The sequence below is a fragment of the Cherax quadricarinatus genome, chromosome 7 (genome assembly GCF_038502225.1).
Source record: "Cherax quadricarinatus isolate ZL_2023a chromosome 7, ASM3850222v1, whole genome shotgun sequence".
Classification (NCBI taxonomy): domain Eukaryota; kingdom Metazoa; phylum Arthropoda; class Malacostraca; order Decapoda; family Parastacidae; genus Cherax; species Cherax quadricarinatus.
Window position 1 is genome coordinate 4,257,370 of NC_091298.1, and position 23,516 is coordinate 4,280,885.

At 41.0% G+C, this 23,516-nt stretch overlaps 1 protein-coding gene across 6 annotated transcripts in view; it reads left to right on the forward strand.

The window, feature by feature from the left end:
• Positions 1-14,731: 14,731 nt before the first annotated feature.
• Positions 14,732-23,516, forward strand: part of U2af38 (U2 small nuclear riboprotein auxiliary factor 38) — a 57,473-nt gene continuing 48,688 nt past the window's right edge. The window contains exons 1-4 of one of the 6 annotated variants that reach the window (XM_053773835.2): positions 14,969-15,019; positions 17,997-18,084; positions 18,247-18,345; positions 18,657-18,746. Coding sequence is in view for 4 of the 6 variants with exons in the window: in XM_053773833.2 (XP_053629808.1) it covers positions 14,968-15,019; positions 17,997-18,084 (140 nt within the window). In the remaining 2 variants the exon portion in view is untranslated. Of the gene's footprint in view, positions 15,020-17,996; positions 18,085-18,246; positions 18,346-18,656; positions 18,747-23,516 lie in introns of all 6 variants that reach the window. The other 5 variants (XM_053773834.2, XM_053773833.2, XM_053773830.2 and 2 more) reach the window with 5 other exon arrangements.

Below are 23,516 nucleotides of genomic sequence, written 5' to 3' on the forward strand. Positions count from 1 at the left end.
GGCTGACATCCTTGTCTATGTCGGATATGAGGATGAGGAACAAGATGGGAGCGAGTACTGTGCCTTGTGGAACAGCTTTTCACCGTATCTGCCTCGGACTTTACTCTGTTGACGACTACTCTCTGTGTTCTGTTAGTGAGGAAATTATAGATCCATCGACCGACTTTTCCTGTTATCCCTTTAGCACGCATTTTGTGCGCTATTACGCCATACCTGGAGAGAGTTTACCTGGAGAGAGTTTCGGGGGTCAACGCCCCCGAGGCCCGGTCTGTGACCAGGCCTCCTGGTGGATCAGCGCCTGATCAACCAGGCTGTTGCTGCTGGCTGCACGCAAACCAACGTACGAGCCACAGCCCGGCTGATCAGGAACTGACTTTAGGTGCTTGTCCAGTGCCAGCTTGAAGACTGCCAGGGGTCTGTTGGTAATCCCCCTTATGTGTGCTGGGAGGCAGTTGAACAGTCTCGGGCCCCTGACACTTATTGTATGGTCTCTTAACGTGCTAGTGACACCCCTGCTTTTCATTGGGGGGATGGTGCATCGTCTGCCAAGTCTTTTGCTTTCGTAGTGAGTGATTTTCGTGTGCAAGTTCGGTACTAGTCCCTCTAGGATTTTCCAGGTGTATATAATCATGTATCTCTCCCTCCTGCGTTCCAGGGAATACAGGTTTAGGAACCTCAAGCGCTCCCAGTAATTGAGGTGTTTTATCTCCGTTATGCGCGCCGTGAAAGTTCTCTGTACATTTTCTAGGTCGGCAATTTCACCTGCCTTGAAAGGTGCTGTTAGTGTGCAGCAATATTCCAGCCTAGATAGAACAAGTGACCTGAAGAGTGTCATCATGGGCTTGGCCTCCCTAGTTTTGAAGGTTCTCATTATCCATCCTGTCATTTTTCTAGCAGATGCGATTGATACAATGTTATGGTCCTTGAAGGTGAGATCCTCCGACATAATCACTCCCAAGTCTTTGACGTTGGTGTTTCGCTCTATTTTGTGGCCAGAATTTGTTTTGTACTCTGATGAAGATTTAATTTCCTCATGTTTACCATATCTGAGTAATTGAAATTTCTCATCGTTGAACTTCATATTGTTTTCTGCAGCCCACTGAAAGATTTGGTTGATGTCCGCCTAGAGCCTTGCAGTGTCTGCAATGGAAGACACTGTCATGCAGATTCGGGTGTCATCTGCAAAGGAAGACACGGTGCTGTGGCTGACATCCTTGTCTATGTCGGATATGAGGATGAGGAACAAGATGGGAGCGAGTACTGTGCCTTGTGGAACAGAGCTTTTCACCGTAGCTGACTCAGACTTTACTCTGTTGACGACTACTCTCTGTGTTCTGTTAGTGAGGAAATTATAGATCCATCGACCGACTTTTCCTGTTATTCCTTTAGCACGCATTTTGTGCGCTATTACGCCATGGTCACACTTGTCGAAGGCTTTTGCAAAGTCTGTATATATTACATCTGCATTCTTTTTATCTTCTAGTGCATTTAGGACCTTGTCGTAGTGATCCAATAGTTGAGACAGACAGGAGCGACCTGTTCTAAACCCATGTTGCCCTGGGTTGTGTAACTGATGGGTTTCTAGATGGGTGGTGATCTTGCTTCTTAGGACCCTTTCAAAGATTTTTATGATATGGGATGTTAGTGCTATCGGTCTGTAGTTCTTTGCTGTTGCTTTACTGCCCCCTTTGTGGAGTGGGGCTATGTCTGTTGTTTTTAGTAACTGTGGGACGACCCCCGTGTCCATGCTCCCTCTCCATAGGATGGAAAAGGCTCGTGATTGGGGCTTCTTGCAGTTCTTGATGAACACGGAGTTCCATGAGTCTGGCCCTGGGGCAGAGTGCATAGGCATGTCATTTATCACCTGTTCGAAGTCATTTGGCGTCAGGATAACATCGGATAGGCTTGTGTTAACCAAATTTTGTGGCTCTCTCATAAAAAATTCGTTTTGATCTTCGACTCTCAGTCTGGTTAGCGGCTTGCTAAAAACTGAGTCATATTGGGACTTGAGTAGCTCACTCATTTCCTTGCTGTCATCTGTGTAGGACTCATCTTGTTTAAGTAGGGGCCCAATACTGGATGTTGTTCTCTACTTTGATTTGGCATAGGAGAAGAAATACTTTGGGTTTCTTTCGATTTCATTTATGGCTTTTAGTTCTTCCCGCGATTCCTGACTCCTATAAGATTCCTTTAGCTTGAGTTCGATGTTTGCTATTTCTCTGACCAGTGTCTCCCTACGCATTTCAGATATATTGACCTCTTTTAGCTGCTCTGTTATTCTTTTCCGTCGCCTGTAAAGGGAGCGCCTGTCTCTTTCTATTTTACATCTACTCCTCCTTTTTCTTAGAGGAATAAGCCTTGTGCATACATCGAGTGCCACCAAGTTAATCTGTTCTAGGCATACGTTGGGGTCTGTGTTGCTTAGTATATCTTCCCAGCTTATATCGGTTAGGACTTGGTTTACTTGGTCCCACTTTATGTTTTTGTTATTGAAGTTGAATTTGGTGAATGCTCCCTCGTGACTAGTCTCATTATGTCGGTCTGGGGCTCCACGTATACATGTCTGAACCTCAATTATGTTGTGATCTGAGTATATTGTTTTTGATATGGTGACATTTCTTATCAGATCATCATTGTTAGTGAAGATGAGGTCTAGTGTATTCTCCAGTCTAGTAGGCTCTATTATTTGATGGTTTAAATTGAATTTTGTGAAGAGATTTAAAAGCTCGTGTGAGTGTGAGTTTTCATCAGAGCTGCCTCCTGGTGTTATTACTGCAACAATATTATTTGCTATATTCCTCCATTTTAGATGCCTTAAGTTGAAATCCCCCAGGAGCAAGATGTTGGGTGCAGGAGCTGGAAGATTTTCCAGACAGTGGTCAATTTTTAACAGCTTTTCCTGGAATTACTGGGATGTTGCATCCGGAGGCTTGTAGACTACCACAATGACTAGGTTTCGGTTCTCGACCTTTACTGCTAAAACTTCCACTACATCATTTGAGGCATTTAGCAGTTCTGTGCAAACAAGTGACTCTGCAATGTACAGGCCAACCCCCCCCCCCCTTTTTTTTGCCTGTTCACTCTGTCACTTCTGTATAGGTTGTAACCTGGGATCCATATTTCGTTGTCTAAGTGATCCTTTATGTGGGTCTCAGTGAAAGCCGCGAACATTGCCTTTGCCTCTGCAAGCAGTCCACGGATGAAAGGTATTTTGTTGTTTATTGCTGGCTTTAGACCCTGTATGACTCAAAAAATCGTAATGACACGATTGCAAACAAACCATACCCCCGGCCGGGATTGAACCCGCGGTCATAGAGTCTCAAAACTCCAGCCCGTCGCGTTAGCCACTAGACCAGCTAGCCACAATAAGATTCATCCAACTAGATATATTTCTACACCATAGGAAGGTTAGCACAGGCACCTCTGTGACCACAAATGCAAGTTTTTACAGACGAATCTCCAGCTAGCCACGGCCACGCTCCTGTTCTTCAAGTTTCTCCTTTGTATGGACTGATGAAGCCACTGTGTGGCGAAACGTTTCCTCAATAAAGATACCCAAGAGTTGCACATGTGTCTAATTTATCAACATGTCGGTTCTCTGAACCATTCATCTGCATACAATTCATGGAATGATAAAGTTGAAAGATTGGAGGAACTTGACAGATGTATCAGGTGTTTAGGTAATCACAATGTAAAGGATTGTTATGCCAAATTAAACTTCTGTTATCAATGCCACAAAGGAAGACACCATATAGTCATGTGTAAGGGTCTATATGATAATGTTGATAATAATGATAATGTTGACAATCCTGACACAACAGTAGCTAATGTAAAAATTGCTGCTAATGTTAATAATGATGGTTTTGCTGAAGTAGCCTTACCTGTGTTACAGGTAAAAATTGATGATAAAAGGCATAAATCAAAAAATGTAAATGCATTATTGGACCAGGGATCCCAGCATACTTTCATAAAACGTAAATGTCTTGATGGTATGAAAGTACAGATGGGAGATCCCACAACTTTAAAATTATCTGGTTTTCTCTCGGATAAAAGGACTCAATTGTATGACACTGTTTATGTAACTGTCAGGTTGGGCAATGAGAAAAAACGTGTAATGCAGTAATTGTAGATAGACTTCCAGAGAAAATATCTACAGTAGGGCTTAGTAAAGCTACAGAAAGACTTTCACATAATGTAAATTTAGCACCTTCTGGTGTAAGTGATGATTCTGTAGGCCCAATAAATATTTTGATAGGTAGTGACTATTATGCCTCCTTTGTAAAGGGTATGGTAAAGAAATGTGGTGTCACCCTTTTGAAGACTGCAGGAGGCCATGTAATGTATGGTAGGATTCCTCGTAATAATAATTCATGACTAGAGGAAACTACAAATACCATAACTGTGTGTCTTACTCATGAAATCGTACCCCAGTATAATTCTTCCATAGAGGATGATGTTGAGCCAGTGCATAAATTGTGGGAATTAGACAGCATTGGAATAAATGTAAATGAAGAAAGTCCAGACGATTCTTTTACTCAGGAGCAATACCTGAGAGATGTAAAATTTGAATCTGGACAATACTGGGTACGACTTCCGTGGATATTGAACCATCCAGAATTGCCCACTAATTACAGAATGGCATATGGGCAGTTAAAAGCTCAGCTCCGCGAACTGAGTAAGACACCAGAATTGTTAACTGCCTATAATGATATAATTGCTGAGCAGTTAATTAATAAATTTATAGAAGAGGTACCTCCTGAGCAAGCCAAAATTTATGGTCACTATTTGCCACATCACGGAGTGAAGAAGGATTCTAAGACCACTCCTCTGAGAATTGTGTTTAATTGTAGTGCCAGGAGTAACAAAAATGTACCTAGTTTAAATGACTGTTTGATGACTGGTCCGTCGTTAATGGAAAAATTAGGAGATATTTTATTAAATTTCGGGATGAAAAAATATGCCTTTACGGCTGACATAAGTAAAGCTTTCCTAAGAGTGGGTTTACAAGAGGCTGACCGGGATTGTACCCACTTCTTATGGCCTGAGAATCCTATTGACCCCCTTAGCCCTCTGAAAACCTTTCGCTTTAGGAGCGTATTATTTGGTGCTACATCCAGTCCGTTCCTACTTCAAGCGACGATAAATGCACACCTTAAATGTACGGGAAGTCCATTGAGTAAAGTAATGAGCAAACAATTTTATGTGGACAATTTCCTGGGAGGATCTCACCTTCAAGGACCATAACATTGTATCAATCACATCTGCTAGAAAAATGACAGGATGGATAATGAGAACCTTCAAAACTAGGGAGGCCAAGCCCATGATGACACTCTTCAGGTCACTTGTTCTATCTAGGCTGGAATATTGCTGCACACTAACAGCACCTTTCAAGGCAGGTGAAATTGCTGACCTAGAAAATGTACAGAGAACCTTCACGGCACGCATAACGGAGATAAAACACCTCAATTACTGGGAGCGCTTGAGGTTCCTAAACCTGTATTCCCTGGAACGCAGGCGGGAGAGATACATGATAATATACACCTGGAAAATCCTAGAGGGACTAGTACCGAACTTGCACACGAAAATCACTCACTACGAAAGCAAAAGACTTGGCAGACGATGCAACATCCCAGAATGAAAAGCAGGGGTGTCACTAGCATGTTAAGAGACCATACAATAAGTGTCAGGGGCCTGAGACTGTTCAACTGCCTCCCAGCATACATAAGGGGGATTACCAACAGACCCCTGGCAGTCTTCAAGCTGGCACTGGACTAGCACCTAAAATCGGTTCCTGATCAGCCGGGCTGTGGCTCGTACATTGGTTTGCGTGCAGCCAGCAGTAACAGCCTGGTTGATCAGGCTCTGATCCACCAGGAGGCCTGGTCACAGACTGGGCCACGGGGGCGTTGACCCCCGGAACTCTCTCCAGGTAAACTCCAGGAGGCCTGGTCACAGACCTGGCTGCGGGGGCGTTGACCCTCGGAACTCTCTCCAGGTAAACTCCAGGTAGGTGTGACGTCAACTGAAGAGGAACTGTTAATGACTTATGGAGAGGCTAATAAAATAATGCAAAGTGCAAATATGCCTCTGAGAGAATGGAATAGTAATTCGTCCAAATTGAAGGACAAAATAAGTATAGATTACCCTGGAGATAAAGTGCAAAAATGTAGTAATGTATTGGGTTTAACTTGGGATACTGAGAGAGATTTGTTAATGTTAAAACCTAATAATTACAGTATGCCCAATAAATTAACTAAGAGAGTTTTGCTTGCTGAAGTTTCCAAATGTTTTGATCCACTAGGTTTAGTGTCACCCCTTACTATAAGAGGGAAATTATTAATTCAGGAAGCATGGAAACTTAAATGTGCTTGGGATGAAATTCTACCTGAGGAATTCATTAACAGGTGGGATGAATTAATTGGTGATTATGAAAAAATTCCAATGTTGGAGTTCCCACGCCAGGTGGCCAATCCAAATGGGAAAAATGTACTCCACATTTTTTGTGATGCTTCAAAATTGGCATATGGAGCAGTTGCTTACCTTCAATGTAATAGTGTTATTTCTCTTGTTATGTCTAAGGCTAAAGTGTCTCCAATTAAATCACGTACCTTACCTCAGTTGGAATTAACAGCCATTTATGTAGGTGTCAAATTAGCTAATTATATAAGAAATAAGTTGCAGGAGATAAATATTAGCGACACTGTAATTTGGTCTGATAATGAGGTATCCTTACAATGGATTCGTAATGGAAACAGTAAAATTGTGTACATACAAAACAGAGTCGCTGAAATTAATCAGATGCAAGAGAAGTATAATAGTTTGGGTCAGCATATGTTAACATTTAATCATATACCTGGTGAGGAGAATCCAGCTGATTTCTTGTCTCGAGGTTTATCTTATGCTAAATTTGTAAATGCTGTATCATGGTTTAAAGGACCGAGCTGGTTGGTAAATAAAGCTAATTGGCCTGTACAAAAGGCGTATATTGCTCCTGTTGAAATTACTGTGACCACCGCTCCAATAGTTTGTCCTTCCTTAGCCATTGATATAAATAGGTATTCTTCTTTACCTAAACTAATCAATATAACTAAGTTGGTGTTTAAATTTCTAAACAAGGTGAATATATCATATAAGTTTCCACATCCTCTTGAATTTTGGATAAAGAGGGTACAGGAGGAAATCTATGGAAATGAGATTAAATTGATGATGAAAAGAAAAATTGTGAAAGGTTCCATAATAGAGAAATTGGGGCTGTATTTAGAGAACAGTGTAATTAGGTGCAGAGGTAGGTTACAAAATGCTGAATTGGGTGATTATGCTAAACACCCTATCTTACTGCCCAAATTTTAACAGGTACGTCAAATGGTGTTCCACGGAAAGTGTATGTTTGTTTGTTCACCTGTACTGCTACTAGGGCAGTTCATTTAGAAGTGGCACAGGACTTGTCTGCAGAACAGTTTATACAGCTGTTTCGAAAATTTGCAGCTAGGAGATTCTGTGCGAGGTTTATGATTTCGGATAATGCCACAAATTTTGTAGCAGGTCCTCAACACTTGATAGAATTAAATAATAGTAACTATGTTCAATCTCTGTTAACCCAGCGAGGGTGTACCTGGAAATTTATTACTCCTAGAGCCCCTTGGCAGGGGGGGCTGTACGAAAGACTGATAGGCACAGTGAAGAGCTGTCTCTGCAAAGTACTACACCGGAAGAGAATTGATTTGGAAAAATTCCGTGCAGTGTTAGTGGAGGCAGAAAATCGTATAAATAATAGGCCTCTCTCGTACATGAGTGATACACCTGATGCAGATGTATTAACACCTTCTCACCTAATATGTGGAAGGAAATTGGAAGCTGCCCCTGTCTACCTGGAGTTTACCTGGAGAGAGTTCCGTGGGTCAACGCCCCCGCGGCCCGGTCTGTGACCAGGCCTCCTGGTAGATCAGAGCCTGATCAACCAGGCTGTTGCTGCTGGCTGCACGCAAACCAACGTACGAGACACACCCCGGCTGGTCAGGAACCGACTTTAGGTGCTTGTCCAGTGCCAATCCGGAAGAAAGTGATGAAGATTACAATGATGCGGGTGTTGTGAAATAAATTTAAAATGTTAAATAAAGTAATTGATCATTGGTCTAATGTGTGGCGTAAGGAATATCTTCTTACACTACGTGAACACTTTTATGGTGCGACAGAGGCAGTAAATCGACAGACCATTCGACCAGGTGACATTGTGTTAATTGACACTGAAAAACATCGAACATTGTGGCCTCTTGACATTGTACCCAGATGCACAAGGTGTTGTCAGAAATGTCAAAGTGTTATGTCGTGGCCAGGAAAGTTTACACACAATTAATAAATTGATTCCCTTGGAATTTGGTGTTCAATCAAACGTAAATGAAAATCTGAGGGAAAGTGACACGAGTGATATGGAAGATAACGCAGACCAAGTGATGCTGGAAGATGAAATCGTAGTAAGACCTACTAGGAGAACAGCCACTCAAGCCAGGACTGGCTAGAATCGTCTCCTAAAGGAAGGAGTAATTTGAATAGTTTAGCAACGAACTCCGGCCGGCTGCAGTGTGGAAAATACTGTATATATTTTCCAAAAATTCAGTATTTATATGTAAATAGATGGCCATACTGTATTTAATAATATTTATGTCATAGAAAACGGAAAGCCTGCGTCTGAACAGACGAGACACTCGCCATCTTGGTTTTGAATTGGATACAACAGTAATATAATGGGAAGAATTTTTGTGCTCTAGAGGTTAAAATTGGATTGACGCCTCTCAAATAGGAGGCGAAATTGTTGGACATGCATTCCTGCATAACTTGAGATATCAGATGACTGGACAAGACAGCTCCAGGAACCTCAGATAAGCTCTCTAGATTTGTGTATAATTCTGGCCAGTGTTTTCATAAATTTAGTTAGTGAGGTTTTTCTGAGTATGATACAACTTAATATCCAGTCAAATTGGTGAGTGATATTAAGATATATTTTCCTTCTGTTATGTAAATGTGTTTATATACAATCATTTTTTTAATTTTAATATACAGTCCACAAATTTATATATTCACCAGCATTCCTGGTGATGTATATTTCATTTAATTAATAGGTCCAGAGCAACTTGTGGATATGACAGTTGTAGGTATTGAAGGGGGACATTTTTTTGCGACCTAGGTGTCCCAAATTCCTACTTGTCTAACTGATAAATAATAATTATCAATCTTCATTTACTGTTATGTATATAATAATGCATTCAGATAAATGCAATTTTCCACAGTAGGGTTGTACAAGAATGGTACACAATACCGACAAGATGAAATTGAGACACATGTGCAACATTGGGTATCTTTACTGTAAACGTTTCGCCATCCAGTGGCTTTATCAATACAAATTCCAGGACATAACTTGAAGACAGGAGAACTATGTACAGAAGATGAGGTAATCAGTCCCTCAACCTAGCAGTAGGTGCGAAGAGCACCATAGTCGTGGAGATTCTGAAGGAGAAGCAAGGCGCCTGACGCTTATATAGTAATGTCAGGTGGAAATGGGACGGGTAGCAGACGAGGGCATAGTCACTGGTAGGCGGGATTCCCCAGTGGAAGTAGGTCCTACCCAAAGAGATGGGACATTACTATATAAGCGTCAGGCGCCTTGCTTCTCGACCTCAAGTTCCAAGGCCCATTCTTCAAGTCGTTTGTGGGCCACCACCCAGGCACCCCTGATGTAGTCCTCACCAACAGAGACTGTGACTTGTTCCACTGTAGAGTTTCTCCAGGTGGCAACGTCGGATCCCATCACATCCCTGTGGTAATCAAGCTACAGTCCACTCCGTTCCGTACCCCCCCCTCCCTAAACCCAACCTGAAGACGCTAGGTTTTGACCCCTTTAGAGCCTTCTTAGGTAATGATCAAACCATCAAACTCGAAGACCAGCCCTGCAGTGCAATAGATGGGGCAATTAACTCCCTTCACGCCAGAATCAATGAGGCCACACAAGCTTGCTGCACACTAACATCGTCCAAGATCTACCAACAATACAAACCAACTAGGGAAATCGAGGACAGAATGAACAGGTACCAATTAGAATGCAGTAGACACTTCCTCACAGGGCAACCCTCTCGGGAAGCCCTACTAAGATCGAGAAGAGAGCTAATCGCCCTAATAACCCAACATAAAAGAGACCTTTGGGAATATCTGGTGCGCCAGGCTAACCAGTACAAACGCCACCCAGACCAATTCTGGAGCACGATCCGCAGACTACTAGGGGCCAAACACATTCCCACTCAACACCTCTCTCACTCCTTCACCCACGCAAATGGTGAGGTAGTGACTTCCCTACTTGACGACCCACTGGACCAAGCCAAGCTGATGGGCGAAATATGGGAGAATATTCTCTCACACAACGACAGCAGAAGATTTAACAACACCCACTACCAGTGGGTCAACCAATGGTGGGACGAGAACCTAGAAGACTTTCATCCTATACCATCAATTGACACAGCTACCCTTGAAGACGAACATCCCCTCACCAGACCAATCACACTCAGAGAAGTATCCCACGTCATAGGGCGTCTGAGAAACACAGCTCCTGGCCCATCAGGCATAAGAGCTAAACAACTAAAGTACCTCCCCCGTAACTGCAAGATGTCTCTGGTGAATATCTACAATGCCATCTTGGCATCTGGTCACTTCCCAGTGGCTTTCAAGACAGCTAAGATGATCTTCATCGCCAAACCAAACAAGGACAACCGCAATCCCGAGAACTACAGACCCATCTCCCTACTCGAAGTCACGGGCAAAGTCTTTGAAAGAATAATCTCCAACAGACTCAGCTATTACATGGAGTTCAACCACCTATTCTCTGAAAGGCAGTTCGGCTTCAGGTCCCACCGCAGCACTCAGCATGCCATAAACATCTATGATGCTGTGGCCAGCCTGAAGAAGCAAGGGAACCTGGCCCTTATCGCCACCAGGGACGTACACAAGGCCTTCGACAGCCTTTGGCACGACGGTCTCATTCACAAACTCATAGACCTCCCTGATCACAACTGGACCTTTCTCAGGCTCATCTACAACTTCTTAACAGGAAGAAAAATCATCCCCACCTTCCACGGAGCAGAATCAACCCCTTCCACACCAACAGCAGGAATACCCCAAGGCTCCTGCCTCAGCCCCATCCTCTTCAACATATACGTCAACGACCTCCCCCAACCTGAACATACCGACACCATGATCACCCAATTCGCAGACGATGTCATCCATGTTGTCTCCTCCACCACTACAGCTGGTGCTAACAAGCATAGGAGAGCAGTCGAGAAAATGAATGAAGAACTAAATAGAACTGCCAGGTGGGAGAAGAAATGGAGAATCACAACCAACCCTGACAAAGTCCTCATCAGCACCGTTGGGTGCTTACCATCAACCATAGAAGAAAAAGGGGGCATTTCCATCAGAGGCACCCGTATCGCTATAAGGAATCCTAACAAGATCCTAGGATACGAGATCGGCAGATTACTCAACTCTACAACCCACATAACCAAAAAGGTAAACCTAGCAAAAGCTCGCCTTGGCCAACTTTATCGATTTAAAGCAGCCCCTCCCCACATCAAACTACACCTGTACAAGATGATGATCAGACCTCTGCTGGAATACCCCTGCGTACCCATGTCGCTCACAACCAAAACCAACATGCTAAAACTCCAAAGAGTCCAAAACAAAGCCCTCCGCTTCATCACGAACACCAGACTCAGAGACAGAATCAGATCAGAGGACCTACACATACAACAGAGAATCCCCGCAATCAACGTCTGATTAGACAAACTTACTAAGAGACAACTATATGACATGCAGGAACTCTACATGCCTGACAGAGAATCTCCCTCAACCAGCAAACACAACCGACTATACCATCACCACCCCTCCCCACAGATCCCAAAGAATGACCCTCCAACAAAGAGTTCGACGCTTTATCCACAAGGAGAACTTCCCTCGTCCCAAAATCTTAAGCGACCTCCCCGAAGACAAAGAATGGATACCACCGGAACCATTCTATGTCCAGTAACATGGACTAGCGCCCCCCATCTCCGGGTGACCCACTTCTATCAACCAACACCTCACAACTGACCTCGTTGCACCTACTACTACAATACAGCAGGACACCACCTCAGTCACTGCCTTGCTGGCCGACTCCAGGTGAGCAACCAACCTCCATCGAATGCCCGGCAACCCTCGCCTGCAGCTGCGCCTCCTGACCAACCTCTTGCAAAAAAAAAACAAAAAAAAAAACAGGAAGCAATACTATGCAGTATGCATCCTTCCAATTCAATGACGCACTGGTATAACACAATATAGCATTGCGAAATTGATGGGCAGGAGGTATACCCTACTCATATAACCAACCTCTTCATAAATCACTCAATATGCACACACGCATATTCAAATTACACCAAAGTGGATAGGCCACTACCCTTTTATAACCCCACAAAATCTTTGAAAGGGTCCTAAGAAGCAAGATCACCACCCATCTAGAAACCCATCAGTTACACAACCCAGGGCAACATGGGTTTAGAACAGGTCGCTCCTGTCTGTCTCAACTACTGGATCACTACGACAAGGTCCTAAATGCACTAGAAGACAAAAAGAATGCAGATGTAATATATACAGACTTTGCAAAAGCCTTCGACAAGTGTGACCATGGCGTAATAGCGCACAAAATGCGCGCTAAAGGAATAACAGGAAAAGTCGGTCGATGGATCTATAATTTTCTCACTAACAGAACACAGAGAGTAGTCGTCAACAGAGTAAAGTCCGAGGCAGCTACGGTGAAAAGCTCTGTTCCACAAGGCACAGTACTAGCTCCCATCTTGTTCCTCATCCTCATATCCGACATAGACAAGGATGTCAGCCACAGCACCGTGTCTTCCTTTGCAGATGACACCCGAATCTGCATGACAGTGTCTTCCATTGCAGACACTGCAAGGCTCCAGGCGGACATCAACCAAATCTTTCAGTGGGCTGCAGAAAACAATATGAAGTTCAACGATGAGAAATTTCAATTACTCAGATATGGTAAACATGAGGAAATTAAATCTTCATCAGAGTACAAAACAAATTCTGGCCACAAAATAGAGCGAAACACCAACGTCAAAGACCTGGGAGTGATTATGTCGGAGGATCTCACCTTCAAGGACCATAACATTGTATCAATCGCATCTGCTAGAAAAATGACAGGATGGATAATGAGAACCTTCAAAACTAGGGAGGCCAAGCCCATGATGACACTCTTCAGGTCACTTGTTCTATCTAGGCTGGAATATTGCTGCACTCTAACAGCACCTTTCAAGGCAGGTGAAATTGCCGACCTAGAAAATGTACAGAGAACTTTCACGGCGCGCATAACGGAGATAAAACACCTCAATTACTGGGAGCGCTTGAGGTTTCTAAACCTGTATTCCCTGGAACGCAGGAGGGAGAGATACATGATTATATACACCTGGAAAATCCTAGAGGGACTAGTACCGAACTTGCACACGAAAATCACTCACTACGAAAGCAAAAGACTTGGCAGACGATGCACCATCCCCCCAATGAAAAGCAGGGGTGTCACTAGCACGTTAAGAGACCATACAATAAGTGTCAGGGGCCCGAGACTGTTCAACTGCCTCCCAGCACACATAAGGGGGATTACCAACAGACCCCTGGCAGTCTTCAAGCTGGCACTGGACAAGCACCTAAAGTCAGTTCCTGATCAGCCGGGCTGTGGCTCGTACGTTGGTCTGCGTGCAGCCAGCAGCAACAGCCTGGTTGATCAGGCGCTGATCCACCAGGAGGCCTGGTCACAGACCGGGCCGCGGGGGCGTTGACCCCCGAAACTCTCTCCAGGTAACTCCAGGTAACACCTGCCCCTCCTCCCCCCCAACCTTTCCCAAACTTCCATCCTTACCCATCCTTCTTCCCCCCCTCCCCTCTTACCAAAGCTCTGGTCAGAACCTCGAACCTCTCCTTCAGAATCTCCACGACTATGGTGCTCTTCGCACCTACTGCTAGGTTGAGGGACTGATTACCTCATCTTCTGGTAGGTAAGACACCTCATCTTCTGTACATAGTTCTCCTGTCTTCAAGTTATGTCCTGGAATTTGTATTGATAAAGCCACTGGATGGCGAAACGTCTACAATAAAGATACCCAGATGTTGCACATGTGTCTCAATTTCAGCATAGTAGGGTTATTGAAGCTAAAACCTTGGGACGAGCCGGGCTGTGGCTCGTACGTTGGTTTGCGTGCAGCCAGCAGTAACAGCCTGGTTGATCAGGCTCTGATCCACCAGCCCCTCAAGGAAGGTTCCTTGATGTTGGTGAGGGGCTCTTGATTTAGGGAATTGGATCTGTGCTCCAGTTCCCCGAATTAAGCCTGAATGCCTTCCACATCCCCCCCCAGGCGCTGTATAATCCTCCGGGTTTAGCGCTTCCCCCTTGATTATAATAATAATAATAATAATAATCTGATCCACCAGGAGGCCTGGTCACAGACCGGGCCGCGGGGGCGTTGACCCCCGGAACTCTCTCCAGGTAAACTCCAGTTTCAAATTTGGGTTGGATAAATACATGAGAGGGGTTGGATCTGAGTGGGACTTGCACATCAGTAAATAGAATCATTAAAGGATTGGGCAACGTTTATTGTTAATGGGTTGGATTTGTGAAGGACCTGCCTAGTATGGGCCAACAGACCTACTGCAGTGTTCCTCCTTATGTTCTTATGGAACATAAGACATACCACACAAGACACATACACAACACATACATGAAAAATCACCTAGGACACATAATACACATGACACACAAGACACGTATGAAACAAATATTAAGCAAGACACACATAACACACAATACGCATAACACATAAGACACATATAGCACATAAGACACAACCTCAGTGAACCATCGTCTCAGTTTGTCATCAAAATATGGAAACATGGCTGAATACCTGGCATCGATTTTCGGCACTGAAAAGGATAAGTAAGAAATTATAATGGCAACTAGTCCTTATTTTCACTACATGCACGTCATGTGTCATCTCAAAAATATTATTAGTAAAGCTGGGTTATATACGAGTAATTAAAAGGTCAATTGCTTATAGCACCCTTTTTTTTGGGGGGGGGGGAGAGAATAAAACGTTGAATGCCGTAATGAAATTATATTATCTTACTTTTTATAAGCTTCTGTCAGTAGTATATAAATGTGTTTGCAATAAATGTGTCAAGAGTAATACAGGACCCCCAATGGTAATTAATAACGACATTTTTGGGGGGTTATCCTAGGCAATTTGTTATATTGTTTTCTTTTAAAATGTATGATAATTGTACTTATGTGTACCTACACCTAAATCTGTACCTGAATAACTAAATGCTCAGAGTACAATAAATTCTCATATTTTAACGCAAAAATTTTAATGCAGATGTTGAATAAAATATATTTGACATATGTATAACCTGTTGTATAATTAGTGTAACCTGATCAAACTATGTTTTGTACGTCTAGTGTTAAGTAATTAGTAATCTGTTAAGTTTAGACTGCCCGTAATGCCAAGGCATGATAGTGGCTCTCTTTGCACAACAAATCATTGTAAACCCTCACTGTAAACTACCTATGTATATATACGTCCTACAATATATCAACCATATTGTAAACTTGCTAGGAAATAAAAAAAAATTTAAATCTAAATCAAAATATTATAGAGCTGTTTACCATTGGATCCTGATGGAATAAGTAAGTTTATTTAGGAACAAGTACACATACAGTTACATAAATTTCCATACATAATAACATGTGTAAATTACCTTGGATAACCCCCAAAAAAGGTCTGACAAAGTGACTTATTTTTAAAGTGACTAATTTTCCATTGGAAATAAAACACTTAAATTTTTGGGTTATCCTAGGGTGTTTACATAGTTGTTTCTATGTGATACAATTGTAATCATCCAAAATTGTGTAAATTGTACCCCTCGAGGGAGGTTCCTCGATACTGGTGAAGGGCTCGTGATCTAGGGATTTGGATCTGTGCTCCAATTCCCTGAATTGAGCCTGAATACCTAAACACTGGTGGCCTGGTGGCTAAAGCTCCCACTTCACACACGGAGGGCCCGGGTTCGATTCCCGGCGGGTGGAAACATTTCGACACGTTTCCTTACACCTGTTGTCCTGTTCACCTAGCAGCAAATAGGTACCTGGGTATTAGTCGACTGGTGTGGGTCGCATCCTGGGGGACAAGCTTAAGGACCCCAATGGAAATAAGTTAGACAGTCCTCGATGATGCACTGACTTTCTTGGGTTATCCTGGGTGGCTAGCCCTCCAGGGTTAAAATCCGAACGAAATCTTATCTTATCCCCCAACAAGTGTGCTGTATAATCCTATGAGTTTAGCGCTCCCTCATGATTATAATAATCAAGTGTAAATTGTGCCTAAATAAACAAATTTAGGTACAATTTACATATTTAAGTAAGTTTGCAAAACTTAAAGAAAAATAAATGTTTGGGTATTTGAACAGTAATTATTTGCTTCTACACATTTTTTTTTTTCACTCTCTGGGTGGTCAAAGGTATTTGTAAAGCATTAGAAAATGTCTTTACTGCTAGTAGATGAAAAGAAATTTTGAATTATGTAGAGGATATGGTTGAGATTTCCAAGGTTAAGTTATAAAGTGTTAACCATGTACAAAGGATTGCTCTACAATGACTGTACTTAATTTTTGTAATATTTTATTCTAACTTTAGTGTGATAGATCAGTATCACACATTTGTAAACAACTTAATCTGAATATAGAACTAAACAAATTAAACTACAAAGAATCACAAAATAGCACACAGAGGAATTAAAATCTTAGTAAACCCTCCAATTTATGAACTAATAACATTAGTTAAATCAAGGTTTTACTTTAATAGCAAAAAAGTACTGTATAGAGTAACCTTAATTTAGGGGAAAGATACTGTCAGAATTCATTTGGCAAAATGCTTACCAAGAAAAATAATGCAGCATTTATAATTCATCCCTAAAAAATCATAAATATAGCAACAAAAATTAATAATTCTGTACTCAGTGGATTTTGTCCGTTTCCGATGTCTGATAAATGAAGGTCCATCAAGTAGAGGTTTGTGTGGCCTGTGGCCTGGTAGGCAACACTCTTGCCTCACATACTGAGTGTGTGTGGTTCGATCCCCGGCAAGGGTGGAAACATTGGGTGTATTTCCTTACACCTGTTGTCCCATTCACCTAGCAAGCAAGTAGGTACCCGGGTGTTAGTCATCTGGTGTGGGTCACATCTTGGGAGACAAGATTGAGGACCCCAATGGAAATAACACAGGCAATCCCTTTCTTGGGTTATCCTGGGTGGCTAACCCTCTGGGATTAAAAATCCAAACAAAATCTTCTCTCTCATACTGTATATGTAAAAATACAATATCACAACATTAAAGATAACAGTCTTGGAATTAAAAATGGTTTTAATTGTTTTCTTAAGTTATACATAAACAATTATTGGTGCTGTAAATGCATGCGTCCTTCCCTCGAATCTCAGATGAAGACGTCATACAGCATACATGGAAGGTATTTTAAGGGTCAGCGCTCCCACAGGCCGGTCCATGACCAGGCCTGAAAGGTAACTCCGAAGCTTAGTCTCTTTTCCTTATGTGGAGTTTTGCACAAAATGTGTGTGTGTGTGTATGTGTGTGTGTGTGTGTGTGTGTGTGCGTGCATGTGTGCGTGCGTGTGCGTGCGTGCGTGCGTCCGCACTTGTGTGCATCTGTTCGTGCATGTGTGTGAGTGTTTGTACATGTAATGACTATATGGGCCACTGACAACAATAGCCTGGCTGATCAAGCTTTCATCAGGGATGCTGAGCACCAAGTTGGGCTTTGAAAAGGCTAGAATAAATTATTATTCATTTATATTTAAATTGATCTTTTTTTTTTGCACTTATTACTGAATTCATTATTTCAGGGTCAACTGTAGCTTTTACTTCAAAATCGGAGCATGTCGTCATGGGGATCGCTGTTCCAGAATTCATAACAAGCCCACTTTTAGTCAGGTAATTATCTTAGGAATAAAGTTATAACTAATGTCTGTTCTGTCTTATTTTGGGATCTACAAGTGAGACAGAATTAAATAATTACGTTTTACTAATTTTTTCCTTTAATATCTGATTTTGGATATATGTGATGTTGCAAGTAGCCCTTCCTTTTTTTTTCAGGAAATAAGTTTGCCATATTCCATCCATACAAACATTATCTCATTAAGAGAAGTACTGTACTTGTACTGTAGTGTTTCACTGCCAGTTATATCACAAAAGGTGTGTATAATATATTTAAACCTTAAAACTGCAAATTAATAGCTCCCTTTCACATTTTTTTCTGTCAGCTATCGGTAAAAATGTAGTGCACTTAAATTTTTGTGTGTTACTGAGCTTCAAATTGTTTTTTTTTTAATCAGTAAGATTAGATTTTATCCCAAGATGAGTCATGCTGATTATCCCATGAAGGATTTTGCCATCAATAAGTATATACAGTACTAACTGGTAGCACAAGCGTTAGTATTATTTTTCCCCTTCTCTCCTCCCCTTTTGTGTGATCCACTGAGTTGTGTCTTTGTCTTTTTATCTAGCCATGTATGATCACTCTGAGCCCAGGTTATCATACCCATCCAGCAAACTCAGCACCAATACGCACATACACTTGGTAGAGTGAAAGATGGGTTAGTATGCCTTTGTTATTTACTTTTGTGCCACATTTGGTTGTGATAATGGTTATTTACAGCATTTTTAAGAGAATACAGATTATATTATATACATATATATATATATACATATATATATATACATATAGATATATATATATATATATATATATACATATATATACATATATATATATATATACATATATATATATACATATACATATATACATATATATATATATATATATATATATATATATATATATATATATAAATATAAATATAGACATATAAATAAATAAATATATATATATATATATATACAGTGGACCCCCGCTTAACGATCACCTCCAAATGCGACCAATTATGTAAGTGTATTTATGTAAGTGCGTGTGTACGTGTATGTTTGGGGGTCTGAAATGGACTAATCTACTTCACAATATTCCTTATGGGAAAAAATTCGGTCAGTAATGGCACCTGAACATACTACTGGAATGAAAAAAGTTCGTTAACCGGGGGTCCACTGTATATATATATATATATATAATATATATACATACATATACATATATATATATAATATATATATATAATATATATATTATATATATATATATATATATATATATATATATATATATATATATATATAAATATAAATATATATGTATGTATGTATGTATGTATGTATATCATGCTGAATAGGTAAATCTTGCAATTTGGGCTTAAATAACAGCACTTCGGGCCGAATAAGGCCGGTGAAAATTTGTGTATACAGTAATTTCGCAAAAATCATTCTGAACCTAATGAAAAAAATATTTCATTGTGTTTCTTTATTATTAAATTATGTAAACTTATCTAAAATATATTTAGTTGTATCAGGCTAAGTTAAATTGCACTTGTTTAAATAAGGTTAGGTAAGCTCTCTAAGGTTCTTTTGGTACAAAATTATTAATTTTTACATTAACATAAATGAAATATATATCTTTAAACATGTAAGAGAAAATTTTAAAAGGGACCTAATTTTAAATGAGTTATTGCTAATTGACCAATTTTACCTATTCAGCACAACAAACACACACACATACATACACACATACATACACACATACATACACACATACATACACACATACATACACACATACATACACACATGGCGAGGTGTCAGAGTGGGCACCTGTGACCAGCGGGGTCCCGCAGGGGTCAGTCCTAGGACCAGTGCTGTTTCTGGTATTTGTGAACGACATGACGGAAGGAATAGACTCTGAGGTGTCCCTGTTTGCAGATGACGTGAAGTTGATGAGAAGAATTCACTCGATCGAAGACCAGGCAGAACTACAAAGGGATCTGGACAGGCTGCAGACCTGGTCCAGCAATTGGCTCCTGGAGTTCAATCCCACCAAGTGCAAAGTCATGAAGATTGGGGAAGGGCAAAGAAGGCCGCAGACGGAGTACAGTCTAGGGGGTCAGAGACTACAAACCTCACTCAAGGAAAAAGATCTTGGGGTGAGTATAACACCAGGCACATCTCCTGAAGCGCACATCAACCAAATAACTGCTGCAGCATATGGGCGCCTAGCAAACCTCAGAACAGCATTCCGACATCTTAATAAGGAATCATTCAGGACCCTGTACACCGTGTATGTTAGGCCCATATTGGAGTATGCGGCACCAGTTTGGAACCCACACCTAGCCAAGCACGTGAAGAAACTAGAGAAAGTGCAAAGGTTTGCAACAAGACTAGTCCCAGAGCTAAGAGGTATGTCCTACGAGGAGAGGTTAAGGGAAATCAACCTGACGACACTGGAGGACAGGAGAGATAGGGGGGACATGATAACGACATACAAAATACAGAGAGGAATTGACAAGGTGGACAAAGACAGGATGTTCCAGAGATTGGACACAGTAACAAGGGGACACAGTTGGAAGCTGAAGACACAGATGAATCACAGGGATGTTAGGAAGTATTTCTTCAGCCACAGAGTAGTCAGTAAGTGGAATAGTTTGGGAAGCGATGTAGTGGAGGCAGGATCCATACATAGCTTTAAGCAGAGGTATGATAAAGCTCACGGCTCAGGGAGAGTGACCTAGTAGCGATCAGTGAAGAGGCGGGGCCAGGAGCTCGGACTCGACCCCCGCAACCTCAACTAGGTGAGTACATACATACACACATACATACACACATACATACACACATACATACACACATACACACATACACACATACACACATACATACACACATACACACATACATACACACATACACACACACACACACACACACACACACATACACACACACATACACACACACATACACACATACATACACACATACACACATACACACATACACACACACACATACACATGCACACACATACATACACATATACATACACACATACAAACATAAATACATAAATACATACATACATACATACATTCATGTGTGTTATGTATATTTTACATGTATAGTATTATAAAACTAATTATATTTATATTTATAATTTTCTTCATTGGTGATTTCAGCTTTTTTTTTTTTTTTACCTTAACTGATGCAATGTCATGAGACATTTAAGAAATGAATTTGCCTGAATGTATTTCTGCACTTTAGCAGATGTTCACTCTGGCAATAGCTTGGACAAAGTTTTGTCCAAAAATAAGCATTAAAGGCAATTCTGAATGATTTTTTTTTTAGGTGGCATAGGAATTATTAGCATACAATATTATTATTTTTATTTTGATATACCTTTTGCATTTTTTGTTTTATGAAAAATTTGGCTATACTCCAGTTCAGTCATTCTGCAATTTTAACTTAAAAAAGAGTCATGTTTAAACTTTTTAGGTATAGTATCAGTGGTATAGTATCGGCGGGAGACGGCCGACTTGTTGAAAAAAAAAAAATCAGTGAGTGGCATAGCCTACATAAGAAGTACGAATTTTATTTCTTATATGATACTATCATCTTTTGATGGAGGGGTGTTGATATGTTGCAGTTTTTTATTTGTAGTGTAGGTGTGATGGAGTGAATGATGATGAAAGTGTTTCTTCTTTTTTTGGGTCACCCTGCCTTGGTGGGAAATGACCGTTGTGTTAATAATAATTAATATTTTTGGGGGCAGTATTGTACTGTTCATATGGTGGTATGCTCACTCAGGAGGAGTGGCAGTGTCCAATAAACTAGTCTGAAAGAAATTTAAAGAAAATATCCATAAAGGATTCTGTTTATCAGTTACAGAGCTTAAAATCTGTTTCTTGCCATTTTTCTCTTTCTTGCTACAATATAAAGAATATGGACAACCTTTAATTTTTGTATATTATTTATGTAAATTAGCTTTTGTCTGGTGAATGTCTAAATCCCCAGTGCATTTCACTACATGGTAACAATACAGAATAATGGGCCAATTGAGAGTTATTTTTTTAATTCTAATTTGCATTTAAAAGTTAGGCATTGGGAGTGAAATTAAACATTATCAGTACATATATATATTTATATATATATACCTATAGATTGAAGAAAGCCCACAAGTGGACAGAAACATCATGTTTCTGTCTCCATATGGGTTTTCCTTAATTTATTTGACAAGTGTCCACTACACTTTAATGTTTCATCACAAGTACAGTAACAACTTGTCAGACTAATCTTGTAGTTTTTCCAGATCCATTTGTATCCTTCCTTTGTCCTCATTAGTTTAAATTTATTCTCCACATTACTTTTACATCATCAGCATATAGGATGTGTCTAATTCATTCCCATCTGGTAAATCATTCATATATATCCTTGCATAATCCCACTTTTTTGTATGTGTATGTATGTGTTATCACGCGCATGCATGTGTATGTGTGTGGACACGTGTATAAGTGTGCACACATGTGCATATGGAGATGTGCGTACTCACCAAATTGTGGTTGCAGGGGTCATTTTTTATAGATCATGCCCCTGAGCTCAGGAACAAGCCTTCTTTCTTATGTCTGCATTTTCTTCAATTTCTTAACATACTCTTTCAGATGAAGATTCCATACTGGTGCAGTATACTCCAAGATGGGCCTGACGTATGTTTTATAAAGGGCCTGTAACGATTCTTTGTTGAGATTCCTGAAGACTACTCTTAGACTTGCATTGCCTGAAGAGGTTATTAGGTTGATGTGTGTGTACTCACCCATATGTGGTTGCAGGGGGTTGAGTCTTAGCTCCTGGCCTTGCCCTTCAACTAGCCTCTTGACCATTTCACTTTCTCCTAGCCTCATTGGCCTGTAGTACCTATTCTTAAAACTATGTTTAGATCCTGACTCCATTTCTTCATCGAGGTCATTTCACTGCACAACCACCCTGACATTGAAGAAATATTTCATGAGTCACATATCTGTGGCTTATCTGTGTCTTTAGCTTCCATCTATGTCACCACAAGTACCTGTTTCCTGCATCTGAAACAATCCGTCTTTGTCTGCCCTCTCAATTCCTCTGAGTATTTTGTATTTTATCATCATGTCTCTCCAGCTCTTTCTGTCCTCCATGTTTGCTAGATTCAGTTCATTTAGCCTTTTCTCATAGCTCACACCCCTTAACTCTGGAACTAGTCTCGTTTCATACTTCTTCACTTTCTCTAATTTCTTTACATGCTCCCTCAGGTGTAGGTTCCAATGGTGCTTCATACTCTAAGATGGGCCTAACACTTGTATAATGCACCAGGAATGACTCTTTAATGAGATTCATGAAGGCCATTCTCAGATTTACGAGGTGAGCATTGTCTGTTCTCACCTATGTGTACTTACCTC